The 13,895-nt window shown below is 44.0% G+C and overlaps 1 protein-coding gene across 1 annotated transcript in view; it reads left to right on the top strand.

Moving 5' to 3' along the window:
- kif14 (kinesin family member 14) overlaps positions 1–13,895 on the top strand; it is a 45,882-nt gene that overhangs the window by 29,522 nt on the left and 2,465 nt on the right. Inside the window, exons 24-29 of the mRNA XM_080771350.1 lie at positions 1,155–1,255; positions 3,409–3,645; positions 5,295–5,482; positions 7,753–7,905; positions 9,075–9,197; positions 10,074–10,148. Of these exons, the coding sequence (XP_080627476.1) occupies positions 1,155–1,255; positions 3,409–3,645; positions 5,295–5,482; positions 7,753–7,905; positions 9,075–9,197; positions 10,074–10,148 (877 nt within the window). The remainder of the gene's footprint in view (positions 1–1,154; positions 1,256–3,408; positions 3,646–5,294; positions 5,483–7,752; positions 7,906–9,074; positions 9,198–10,073; positions 10,149–13,895) is intronic.

Raw genomic sequence — 13,895 nt, 5'->3', positions numbered from 1 at the left:
AGCCAAATGAAACATGGCATGGTCTCAGTGCTTCCCTTTCAAACGCCTCCATTGAACCATGCCGTAAAGCTGGCTAACTCTCTCACTGGGCCAGTGGCCATATTCCCTGGATCAAATGTCTTATTGTACCTACAGTGGTAATGTGAGTCACTATTTCAAGCTGGTCTCTGGTGTTGGCTGCTAGTTGAGTCAGTTTTATCAGTACATTATGAGTTTAGCATTCATGTTAAAATATACCAACCCACCGTGATCAACGTCTTACCTTATTATTCTAATAAGATGCCACATTGGCAACTTGCCATAACGCCACGGCAAGGAACTGTAGCAGGTTTCATAATGCAATGTTTAAGATTAAACCCTTGTCAAAAGGGTCGTCCCTTTCTAACACCAGTACCTCCTATGTTCAGTGCAGTGTTGCTGGCTTTACACGGGGACAGACTACTTTGCTCTCTTCCCTCCCTGTTCGATTGCTGTTCGTTCCAGGGCTCGAGAGATGCAGACACTTGACTACTGTTAACCTGTCTGGGTTCATGGCACTGTTGTTTTTGGCAGCAGATTTTAGTTTTAGTCATAGTCTCTTCAATAGTTTTCATTTAGTTTTAGTCACCTGGAATATCTTCATGTTAGTTTAGTTTTAGTCGACTAAATATCATAAGATTTTAGTCTACTAAATCTACAGTTTATTGACTAAAATGTGTTTTGGCGGGCCTTGATGCTGTTGTTGTAATGACTGTTTTTACACTTGCTGAAAATAGTCGATCTACTATTTCAAGCTGGTCTGGTGTTGGCTTCCAGTTAAGTCAGTTTTATCAGTACATTTATGAGTTTAGCATTCATGTTAAAATAATATACCAACCAACCCACCGTAAGGCTGGGAGGCATGGTGATCGACGGCCACATGTCCTGCCTGCGTGTCCTTGAGCAAACCACTGAATCTTTCCACTCTGTAGAAGTTCTACTCTGACTGAGGATGACAAGCATTCAGTGAGCACGTACAAATTAAACCTGCAATCCATACCTTTTCATGTCCAGAACCCACCCTGCATGAGCTAATGCAGAACTTGTCATTAAATGTAATTTTGATCTTCATGCAATTTTTGCTCTTCGTGCGATACCCTTAACAATGTCAAGATGTGACCTCTTCTGTTTACCAGGAGTAGGAGCCTGTTGAAGAGCAGGAGGATCTCCGGTCGTCTGTATGAGATCAGAGTTCATCCCATCCAGAGTCTACTCAATAGCTCCTCGTACTCTGCTGGTAATATCACATGATCACAACACATTTATAATATGCTGGTAACTCATACTGTACATCACATAATGCTGGTAATTCATCCGAACACGTTATATTCATCCAGAGTTTTAATGCATTGCAGCACATGCATTATATTATATCCATGTTCTCAACAGCGCCTCACTGTCTGGAAACGAGTGTTTCATTAAAGGGACACTTCACCCTTTTTGCAAAAACATATATTATGTTAATGACGTTTAGAAGCTTTAGAACACTTTCCTGGGGGTCTTTATGTGTGTAATATGTGGTTTTAGATATTTTAGATTGTAGCAGTGAGCACAGTGTCTCTGATGTCATGGACACTGGTCTCACTACCTTCCTGGACTACAATTCCCATAATTATTTGGTGCACTGCTCCTCCTTGTGAATAGGTGGAGGGCTGTCTTACTAAGACAACATGTAGTCCAGGAAGGAAGTGAGCCTAGTGTCCATGATATCAGAGACACCAGGCTCACTGCTACAATCTAAAATATCTAAAACCACATATTACACACATAAAGACCCCCAGGAAAGTGTTCTAAAGCTTCTAAAGCTTCTTATTATTTATTATTTTAATTGTTCATTGTACATCATTCCTATGAGGTGTCCGGAACAACTTATAAGGATCCTAGCTATGGAAATGTGTTTTATTTGGTGGTCATCTTGGATTGATGCCAAAGTCATAAAATTATGGTACTATTTTATTTCTGCATTGGTATGGTGTTCTGAACAGTGGACACCATGGAAATGATTCAAATGATGCATGGTGCCTGGACTAGTATGGTGACTGGCCAATCTACAAAGCGACTATGCAATTTTATTATTGCGGGAAAATCAAAGTGAATGGTGTGCTCCTGCATTTTCTTTGGGTCCAGGCGTTCAGAAGAGTTTATGGTACATTGTCCCTTCTGAAAACACTGACCTCGTTTGTGGCAGGTCTGAAGCGCAAAGAGATTCCCTTCAGCTCTAATTATTCCTTTATACATTTTCTTGAACTGAGAGATATTTATACAACTTTAATCAATTCGGTCAGGATAATTCCACAGTCGACTGCCAGCAACTGAAATACACACTGCTTTAATGTAGTCTGTGCATACGAATGCATAAAACGTTATTTCCCTTAATGTCATCCCCTGAACTGAAAAGTGAAAACAAGTTTTGTACATTTTCTAGTGGTGATGTTATTTGATCTTTACATAAATAAGACTCCTACACATAGACTTGTAGTCTTGGGTTAATTTAAAATTGTCTCATTTTCCAAAAAAATCATTAGCATATAGTACCACTAACAAGCATTTACAAAACCCAGACAAGAACATAATTTGGAAAGGGGCAATAACATTTTGAAAGGGAAAATCATGGGAGACACGGATGGGATTGGCCTGTAAATGTTAAAATGGCTGAAATGAATACAGGGCAGGCTAGCTAGAAACAAGCCAACAATCACTTTGATGGTCAGCTTTGATTGGCGTGCAATGCAGTATTTCACAACATTTCAGGCACAATTCAGGTTTTTTCTTAACAGACGTACACTGGAGGTTTCCGTAGCTAAGTGAAAATGTGCTTTCTCTGCATTAATGGAACTACTTGAATCACAAGGGAGCTTTAATCCAAATCGTATTCCATGAAAGCAATGGCTGGAATTATTTTTTAGTTCTTTAGGAAGGCCTGTTTATCTTCCCCCCCCCCCCCCCCCTGTTAACCTGACGCTGCCAGATCCAATAAGCTTGCTACACAAGTTTGTTTCACAGCTTATTTGGATCTGGGATCTCGGGAGGCAATTCGATGACAGGGCTGTTCCTTTTTTTTTCAAGATACTTGGTAGATGATTGGATGGGACCGTCTGTCTATCACCGTGTGGGGGCATGCAAACACAACCAATCATATTGACGTGTCTATATAGCGTCACATCCGGTTTCGCACATATCCCGCCCTTAGCTCACGCTGATTGGTGCGAACAGGTTTTTTTTTTGTTCGGCGATGGTTGCTGTGCTGGGGAACATGGTTACCCAATACTGCCCCATCTGGCAGCGTCAGGTTACCCTGTTGTATCCTGATGTTAAGAATCTTGTTTTGGTTTCTCCTTATGCGTTCTTAACCATGTGCAAATACACTAAATTCCATTTCCCTCTCAGCAGGTCTGATGGGCGTGTCCAAACCCCCTTCCATCCACCCCAGCTCCTCGGACTCCGCCCTGCCAGGCATTTGCAAGGAGCTCATTGGCCAGACGCTGTCGCGCCTGCGCTGCACCAGCAGCGGCCGCCCAGAGGAGGGCGTGGCCGACAGACTGGCGTCGGACCTGTGCACGGTGTACGCCGCCGTCCGCCGCATGGCGGAGCTGTACGACGCTCTGGACGAGGACAGCCAGGAGAACGGTGGGAATTGACTTGAGAATGAAACCTTTCCTGGGGCACGGTGGCTCAGTTGGTAGTGCTGTCGCCTCACAGCTAGAAGGTCCTGGGTTCGATTCCCGCTCGGGGCGCTGTGGGTGCTGGCGGCGTGTTTCCTCCTCCGCGTCATCAGTGCCCATACCCGAAGGCGGGGTTGGCGAAAGGGCCTTTCTGTGTGGAGTTTGCATGTTCTCCCCGTGTCCCCTAGGGTAGGTACCCTCACAAAAACATGCAGTAATCCTGGTCTCTAAACTGCCTCCCCCTGGCCAGCCGGGGCGCCTGATGGAGGGGAAAGGAACTGGTTGGAATAACGTGTTCCTTCCACGCGCTACGTCCAACCAGGGAAACTCCCCCCCTGTCAGGTGTAAAGGAGCAACTTGGACACTCAAGCATGAAGGAAGCATGAGTTAAGTCCGTTGCTCTCCCCAGTTTGGCGGAGGGTGTGTAGAGCCCAGGATCACATTAGATGATTGACACAGGGGTGAAAAATGGGTTACAAAATCGTGGGATAAAAAATATATATAAAAAAAATAAAAATGAAACCTTTCCACATCCATGTCAACGAAATACTCCACAGTGTCCAATTTGTGGATGTTTATTCAATTTGCAACATTAAAGCGGCATTATGTAATGTTTTAGGAATAAAATGTGTTCAATCTGTATAGTAGTGTATGTTACAATTAGAGTATGTTACTTATACGATTGGGGTGGTTGCATTTTGTCTTCCTGCTCTTCTGTTGAGACGTTTAGATCTGATCAAAGGTCATGTCGCACCTAGACGCAGGATCTGACATGGCTTTGATCAATAGTAAAAATGTCAAACGGTGTTAAAAAAAAAGGAAAGCTTTTATCTATCGACACAAAAAATGTTTGATTACAAGAGTGAGGAGGAATCATTTCTACCCACACCACTAGAGGGTGCTTTTGTTCATCAAAAAGCAATGAAACAATTCTATTTCTACTGTTACTATCCTAGAACAATCTACAAAAATAATTGAAAATGTTCAATACCTGTACCACCTCATATCTCCAATTGTACTCAGTTGGTAGTACTGTCGCCTCACAGCTAGAAGGTCCTGGGTTCGATTCCCGCTGGGGACCCTGTGGGCACTGGCGGCGTGTTCCCTCCTCCGCGTCATCAGTGCCCATACCCGAGGCGGGGGTTGGCGATAGGGCCTTTCTGTGTGGAGTTTGCATGTTCTCCCCGTGTCCCCTCGGGTAGGTACCCTCACAAAAACATGCCGTAATCCTGGTCTCTAAAACTACCTCCCCCTGGCCAGCCGGGGCGCCTGATGGAGGGGAAAGGAACTGGTCGGAATAACGTGTTCCTTCCACGTGCTACGTCCGGCCGGGGAAACTCTCCTCTGTCAGGTGAAAAGAAGCAGCTTGGACTCCTCATGCATAGAAGGAGGCATGAGGTCAGTCCGCTGCCCCCCCCCCAGGTTGGCAGAGGAAGTGTAGCGCCCAGGATTACATTAGATAATTGGCACTGGGTGAAAAGGGAACTGGGTTACTAAATTGTGGGATCAAAATTTAGAAAAAAAAAGAAACATAGCTTTTTCAGAAAACTGTCAGGATTTAGAAGACATTTATAGAATCGTTCCCAGGTCAACATGTTGTCTTTCCTCCCACAGTGTTCGTGTGTAACCCGGAGGCCCAGACCCAGCTGGTCAAAGCCACCTCAGCCATGGAGAGGGCAGTGTTTGTCACCATGCAGTGGCTGGCTGCCGTCAGACCCTCCTACGGCCATCTCTACACCATCTGTGAGGATCTCCGCAGGCAGGTGAAGAAGATGGGAGGCTTTTTTCAGCTTCTCATTCAGGTAAAAAAACACAACTTCATTTGTACAGCACACAATATTTGCCAGTAAAACATGTATCGACGATTAAATAATAAGTAAAATGCATTGAATAAATAACATGCATCAAATAACATACTAAATAACATACTAAATGACAAATGTTTAGGCTACAGTACGTAATTGTTAAAGGGACACTTCACCCTTTTTGCAAAAAAATATATGTTAATGACGTTTAGAAGCTTTAGATCACTTTCCTGGGGGTATTTATGTGTGTAATATGTGGTTTTAGATATTTTAGATTGTAGCAGTGAGCCTGTTGTCTCTGATGTCATGGACACTGGTCTCACTACCTTCCTGGACTACAATTCCCATAATTCTTTGGTGCACTGCTCCTCCTTGTGGATAGCGGGAGTGCTGTCTTACTGAGACACATGTAGTCCAGGAAGGAAGTGAGCCCAGTGTCCATGACATCAGAGACAACAGGCTCACTGATATAATCTAAAATATCTAAAACCACATATTACACACATAAAGACCCCCAGGAAAGTGATCTAAAGCTTCTAAACGTCATTAACATATATTTTTTTGCAAAAAGGGTGAAGTGTCCCTTTAATGTCTCCCCTGACACAGAGGTCATTGATATCGATATATCCAGAGACTACAATAAAGATGGTTGTGCATCTAAATCAATCCGGTGCAACGTCTGCTTCAAATAACCTTACTGACATCATGGGTTCAGTAGGTGTCCTATACATGGACTGTCTACATTAATTAATGGAAGTAAAGGGCAACCATACTTTTGTAACATGGAAAAATTAGGCGATCTACAAAATAAATAAATATATATACAGATGCCAGGTTGAATGTGGTAAATTCTTCAATGCGTCTTTTTTAACCCATTTAGACCTAAGGCCGATTCTAAACGCCTCTAAATCCTGACCTAAGGTTTCTGGAAAAACTTCAAATATTTATATAGCAGCATCCTAAAAAAATTACATTTTTGAATACTGTACAGAACCCAAATATGGGTTCCTGGCCTGAGGGGGTTAAGCATGAATCACACTGACAGTCTTGACAGAAGTTTAAGGGCTTCTTCAGGCAGGGAAAATTGTAATTATACCAATTAAATGGGGGAATCTATGTAGAAGCTCTATGCGGTCGCAAATCAGTGCAATCTGGCTCAATGAAATGATTGCACACTAGACTGTATCGACATCTGTGCAAGGACAGCAACTGGTGGTGCCCCCCCCCCCCCCTCTACTCCCCCCTCCACTCGGATTACAAAACCATGAAAACACCTGAAACGGGGAGGGGGGGGGTGTTTCGATTTAAGCCCCGTTTTGCCACGTGAGCGACCGGGCGTCTAATCAGAATGCACAGAATTGATTGACGGGTCGTAGCTGTGAGCGGTTTGGAGCCGCGAGTATGGAAATGTCCGCGTGCGGGGAATTGTCAACCTTGAGCCCCCCTAACAGAACATGAATATACTGTGTATATTATAATTGATCATATATTTATGTAAGAATTCTTCAAAAGCCTCCGCACCTAAGCACTGAATACTTTATTATTATTTTGTTGTAAGCAATTTTGCTATATATGTTTTATTTTTTCCCTACTCCCACCTTCACTCCAGTTTCTCTGGATGTTATAATTTGTGCACTCGCCCCACTTCAATCAATGTCAACCATTTTGTTGGGGTATTGCTGCTAGTTATCGATCTGGCGTCTGATTTTTAAATCACCCGTTTCGGTACTACATATATACAGTAACAGTACAGTGAGTTTTTCCTTTTTTTTCCCTTTCCGCCTCAGCGTTGAACTCGCTCACGCTGTTAACCCATTTTAGGCGGGAACCCGTTTTGGTGTTAGGCATTACGTTATGCTTTAGTTATTTAAAAATAGCAGACCTACAAGCTCATAGCGCGCCACCGAGTGGCGCGCTATGAGCTTGTAGGTCTGCTATTTTTGAGTGGTGCAACCACTCCTACAACCAGCAATGTCCGTGTACCTGTTTGTGTACGTGAATGAGTGTACCTGTTTGTGTACGTGAATGAGCACGAGTGGTGTGCGCATGCGTGAAATTGGAACGACAGAAGTATGTGACATGGCTGCCACCTGCTGGACACGAATCCAACTTCTGACTGTCTAGGTTCGCTAAAGAAGGAAAAGCAGAGCCAAAATAATAATGAAAAAATAGTTCTCAGTGACGTAGAACACAATTTTTAGAATCTGATCTCAGGTCAGAATGGGTTAAATTAACCTATACGTGACCCTTTTCCCCCCGTCTCCCAGGGCTGCGAGTCGGAGATCTCCTCCATGGTGACGGAGGCCCAGAGGAAGAGCGGTCAGACGCTGGACGGGGCGCTGCGGGCGCTGTGCCAGCTGGCGGCCATGACGGGCACCGCGCTGAACACTGCGGCGCTCGGCACATGGGCCACGGGCAAGGTAACTCCCCCATTAATTGCACAGCAGCTCGTCTGTACATAGCGAGGGCTCTCAGGGGCCCCTTGTAATCAGCAGCACCCCCCCCCCCCCCAGTACTCCATAATGCGGGAGAATGGAATATTAGTCTCGTGGCAGAGCAAGGGTTAGGTGGTTAGAGAGGGGGGGGGGGATTTATTGAACTGAATGTTAAAACGGCATGTATGATTTTATTTTTTTTGTGGACTGTATAAGTTCACCAGGGACGCATATTCTGCTCTACAACCTCTCATTAAGACGGCTACTAAATTCCCAGACCATTTCTGAACTTCTCTGTTAACGTGGAAATGTCTCTCTCTCTCTGAGAGGTGCTCAGTGGGCATAAGAATGCAACATATCTAACCAACCAAAGCCACTAAATTAGTCATAATTTGCGCTTCATGGAGCGGTTGACCCCTTGCTGCTGTTGTCCACAGGATGGTGGGTTAGCAGAACTTGTCTGGATCAAAATGTTCATTAAATAATTAAGGCCTACTTCTCTACTCCTGTGCAAATAAATAAGACAAATGGGAAACGCTAATGCCCTCCCACCACCACCTGCGAGATTAATGAACTTTGGAGCTTTATTTAGAGAATCTGCTGCAGAGAAACGTTTCAATCCCCTCCCTGTGCTCAGAATTGTATTTGGTTGAGGACGATCTGAAGATGCTGTGTGTGTGTAGCCAGTTTAGGTGTGATGGTAGATTTCCTGGTTAAGAATTAGAAAGCGTACCCCTAAATACTAATGTTTATGTGAATGGTAAGTAATTTCCTAAACAACTTATTGTTTAAAGAACTATATTCTGATATGAGTCATTGTTGATAGATAGTGTCCTCCCATCTCCCCAGCTCTTTATAAAAATGATACATACTTTACGCACATCAGTGTCGTGCCACATACTTTACGAACAGCACTGGCGTGCAAAAATAGTGACAATAGCAGATCTACAAGCTCACCCCAGGTCACAATGCGACACTTGAGCTTGTAGATCGGCCTTTTTGAAACCTATGACATGCAAGTAGGGTTTGAATTGTAATCGATTATTTTTTTTCTTAGTTGGATTAACACCCCTAGAAGGTCTATTGCTGGCATATTCAATCCGTTTCTTAGATAAAGTGCTTCAACATTTACAGTTGTGATTGGTTATTTTCAGCTGTCAGTGGCCACGTCACTACTGGAGGGGACCAATAAGGGTGTCCAGTCCCTTCTGAAGGAGGGGCTTATTATCAACAATGACATGCTGAGGGAAACCCAGCTGTTGTATCCAAGGAACCCGGTAAGTGATGATGATCTGGGGACACGGGGAAATGACTGTCATTGATATCATGTTGTTATGACAAACTGACCCTGTCCCTCCCCTAAAGTTTGGTTCAAACATGGCTAAAAATGTATTCTACTATGCTGCCGCCATAATGTGGAATGTACTACCCAGAGATTAAAATAGGGTGCATATTTCATCCCAAAACGCAGTTTATAGTTAAGGGACCCAATAAAAAGACCTGCATCCACGGGATGCACTACTGTACTGTTTTTTTATTCTAGTTTATTTTGCTAGCTTTAGTTATAATAATCATTTCTTCTTCTGTTTTCTACATGAATATAACCACATTATAACCATATAAAATTAAATTGGTTAAATGCTGCAATTTGTAAAAATGGCAAAATATGACTCCTAACGTCGTTGAAGTGGGACTCATACAATGTCCCTGGGACTCAGCTAAAAGACCATCCCTGCATCCCGGGATTCATTACATTGAAAACCTATTTACATCACTACCAAAATAGTTTGACTCCCTACCCAAACTAAAAGAATGGCTGACGTTCAAAATGCATAGTTTAACTCCTTGGTACAGTAGCGTCTATCTGCTGCCCCACTTTCCCCTCCTTCCTCTGATGTATTGTATTAATCAGTAATGCAACTAGACCACAATGCAAATAAGACCCCTGGGGGCTTTTTGTGTTATCCTTTTAGCATAACCAGAACCTTTAACAGTACAGGACGGTAGTTGTACAGTCAAACACCCTGCTAATAAGTCAATCAATCATATACACAGGGATGGAACAAATTCAGTACACAAACAAATGGAAGTAGATCTTGAGTGTGTTAATTTTTAATAATAATAATATTGCTGTACCATCTCCATTTTTGCAGGTCCTACACAATCTGAAGTCCCAGACGGTAGACTTGACCTGTGCTCTTCAGCAATACATCCACTGTCACATGTCGGTAAGCTACAGTAGAACCACAAGCACAAAATGATGCATAAGATACTGTATACTTTATTAATCCCCAAAGGGAATTTATTCACTATACAGGTATTACTCCTCGGCTCCAACTGCCATACGTTCATACAGATTTGTCAATAAAAGCATAATGTATTTATATTATTATAAATCACACCCATGTGAAGTGGGGGTGGCGCTCTTATCGTACGTCATCTCATTCCAGCCAATCACAATTTGCGTCCTCACCTTCATCATCAATGCAGTGTTTGTGTTTACACAAACACAAAAAATTGTCCATTCATTATTGATGGCATGTGTTTGTTAGCCCCTCCTATGTCCAGCTTCTCGTGTGTGTGTGTATGTAACCCAAATTGTGTCCTATCGCCACTCGAATACATTGCATCAATATATGGAATAACCTCATACAGTACACGGCATTAAAAAAAAACACATCTCGCATCGTGAGTCGTGACACTAAAATGCTATTCATCGCCACCATCCCAGCAGGCTTGTTAAAGCTGCCAGTCATCGTTAATGGCTGCTGTTGGAGCCCAATGTCCTCTTGGCTTATCTCCCCCCCAGTCTCCCCTTGGGCCACCGTTCAGATAATGAACGTGTTGCCATCAGTCACCCTGAACACGCTTGCTTGCCGTTATCTTAAACCACACAAAACGACAACGCTTTGCTAGGGACGCTCATCGTCACGTCACCGACTGCCCGAAGGCCAATAACCTCTGGGGGGGTTTTCACCACCCACACAATGTCATTGTCGTTGAGACGACAAAAGGGTTTGGAAGAAAGTGACTTATTGGCTGCTTATGTCTTAATTGGTTTCTGACAGGGCTGTGTTGTGTGTTGTGTGTGCAGTTGGTGAGAATTGTGGTTTTGAGTTGTTTCCAGTAGCTTTAAACTTTATTGTCGGGTGTAGTGTTTTTTTCTTTGTGTCATTTGGAAATAAAGTGCGGTAGAATATGCATCTTGGGGGAGCATGAGTTAAGTCTGTTGCTCTCCCCAGGTTGGCGGAGGGTGTGTTGAGCCCAGGATCACAGTAGATGATTGGCACAGGGGTGAAAAATGGGTTACAAAATCGTGGGATAAAAAATATATATATAAAAAAAAAAAAGAATATGCATCTTGTGCCAGATTGTTGCTGTCGGGTCATAGGTGCTGGAGAGGGGGTCATTTGGGTCTGAATGTCCCCCCGCACTATTGGGGAATGACTGGTCTATTTGTTTCTGGTATTTTGTTCATGCCGCTGCATGCTTGTCTCTCGCTGCAATGACCATTCTGGCTATCTGAAGCCCACCGGCTGCGTCCGCCTCCATTATTTTCAATGAACCTATCGCACACCGGCTCCGTCCGCCGCGTCGCGCCGCGCCGCCCGGCGCGCCGATAGAACACAGTTCTATTTTCCAGGCGGCGTCGCGCCGCAGACGGTCACAGACGGTGTGCGATGGGCTTAACCTCCCCTACGTTCAGTTGCTCTGCTCTCTAGTCTCACCTCTCCATCTCAAATATTGTCCCCCCACTTTTTTACGTCCCGACGTCGTCACTGTGTTTTGGCAGGCCTTTTTAGGCCATTCAATCTAAGATTTTTACCCAAAATAAATTGCAATAGTAATCGTCCAAGGATTTCTATGATGTAAAACCGTGTCTACAACACAACCATTACATTCTCTTTATTGTTAATGGGATTTAATGTTTGTTAGGAACAAGACTAACATTAATTTCTCTTCATTGTCAATGGTGTTTTTTAAAACAAACATTGAACTAAAAACAAACATTAAACCTGTATTAAACACTTTTGATTTATATTGAACACATTGTGGTTCTTGTTGCAATCTACTATATATAGCAAGGACCTCAGTCCTGAATGGGTTAAGCAGTGACATGTGGGGTAGAGCGGGATTGGGGTTCCCGATGGGAACCACAAGGTTCCCAGTTCGGTCCCGGGCTCCCCCAGAGTTGGTGTTGAAGTGTCCTTGAGCAAGACACTGAAACCCTAATTGCTACCGATGTCCAGGTTGGTGCCTTATCAATCAAGAAATCGATTATCAATTATTATTTGTAATAATCGATTTCGGGTCCGATTTATCGATTGATCGGACCCATCCCTAATATAGATGTGCCATTCATGTGGCATCCAAAGTGGGCCTCTCACTTCACACGGCAGTGACTGTTATTCTTTTCCCCTCCAGTGTAATGGTAAGAAAAGGTGAAAACGGCATGTTCTTTGCAAAAAGGTGTTGCAATCGGAAAGTGAAATTCCTGGCCGAAGTGAAGAGGGTTTATTGCTGCGTATGTTTCCCACTATTCAGGGTTCTGCTAATGGAGGCCTGAGGAGGCTTGCGTTTCATTGAGATCAACATTGGCTCCTCTACAGCAGTGCATGGAGATGAACGCTGTTACATTTATGTCATAGGAATGGACTGATCCCCTTGGAACGGTCTCTCGTTTTTCCAGTGACATCAGTCAGAACTCTCTCTGTGTGTGTGTGTGTGTGAGAGAGAGAAACTGAGAAGTGAATCCTTGGACCAGCTGGGATAGTTTGGGTGGGGAATAGTGAGTGTGTGTGTGTGTGTGTGTGATTATACTTTCCCTCAGCCAGTACTGTTAGTGCCCCAATGAGCAAGGCACTTGACTAACTTAACTCCACTGGAGAAGTTGGGATTTAAGTGGTGGATGAGGCTGCAGTTATCTCACTCACAACGCAATCCTCCTCACTGTAGCGGAGTGCGTAGCCTGGGAATCAGAAGGTGGTCACTGCTGTGACCAAGTATACATTATGTGATTAAGTCAAGTGTAAACGGAGTGATCATAGGGCTGGAGAAATGGGTTTCACACCATTTAGGTCGGGTACCAGTGCACTGTAATAGTGTCAAACTTTTAAGAGACTCGTGCAAATTAAGTTTCAAACTTGTTTTAGTGCAGCAGCAGTCACAAATTAATCAAAAGAACTAAACACAAGGTTTATCTTTCCAAAAATATTCAAAACCAATTCTTAGTCCTTCAGCCTGTGTAAAAGTAAACTGCTACCATCTCCTTGTCGAGAGCAGGCGCTGTGGTGGTACTGGTGGTGAGCGGGGCTGGTGTGACAGCCGCTGTAAGCAGTGCCGTCTGCCGTGGTGGTAGAGCCTACCCTACACGTTTAGGCGTCCTCACGTTGAAAATTAAGTTTGCCCTGGACAACCTTTTTGCTTTCTCCGGTGCTATTGCTGTGTCTCTGCTCTGCTTTCTCAACAATCAAATGAAGAATATGGTCGGGAAGTGTGTCGTGTTTATATGTCGTCACGTGAAAACCGGTTCTGTGAATGGGGGGGGATGCCAGTGTGAAAAGACTTCAGACTCAAACCCCTCCAGACACGCAGGACACAGAGAGAATAGATGTGTATTCTTCTGTCTGATACACCGTCTGTCTGCCTTGCGTAGCGGCTAGGTGGCGGCCTATAGGCAATATAATTTAATAATAGTTAATTTTGTCGGAGGGGAGGCAGAAACGTGGCCATGTAAAAGGCTCATTCATAGTCTGGATTTTCGGTGGTGAGGTGACCACCGAACTACAACATGACGTCACTGAGGTGACCACCGAACTACAACATGACGTCACTGAGCCGCGGTGAAGAGCAAACCACCGCCACTGTCCCAGCCCCTTCTCTCTGTTTTACTTACTACCGCTCAACGTTATTTCAGCTCCGGTGGTCACCTCACCACCGGAGTGGTGGTCACCTCACCACCGGAGTGGTGGTCA

The sequence above is a fragment of the Protomyctophum bolini genome (assembly GCF_963924005.1).
Source record: "Protomyctophum bolini genome assembly, chromosome: 8".
Taxonomy (NCBI): domain Eukaryota; kingdom Metazoa; phylum Chordata; class Actinopteri; order Myctophiformes; family Myctophidae; genus Protomyctophum; species Protomyctophum bolini.
Note: the sequence above shows the minus strand (reverse complement) of the source record. Positions and strands in the feature narration are given on the sequence as shown.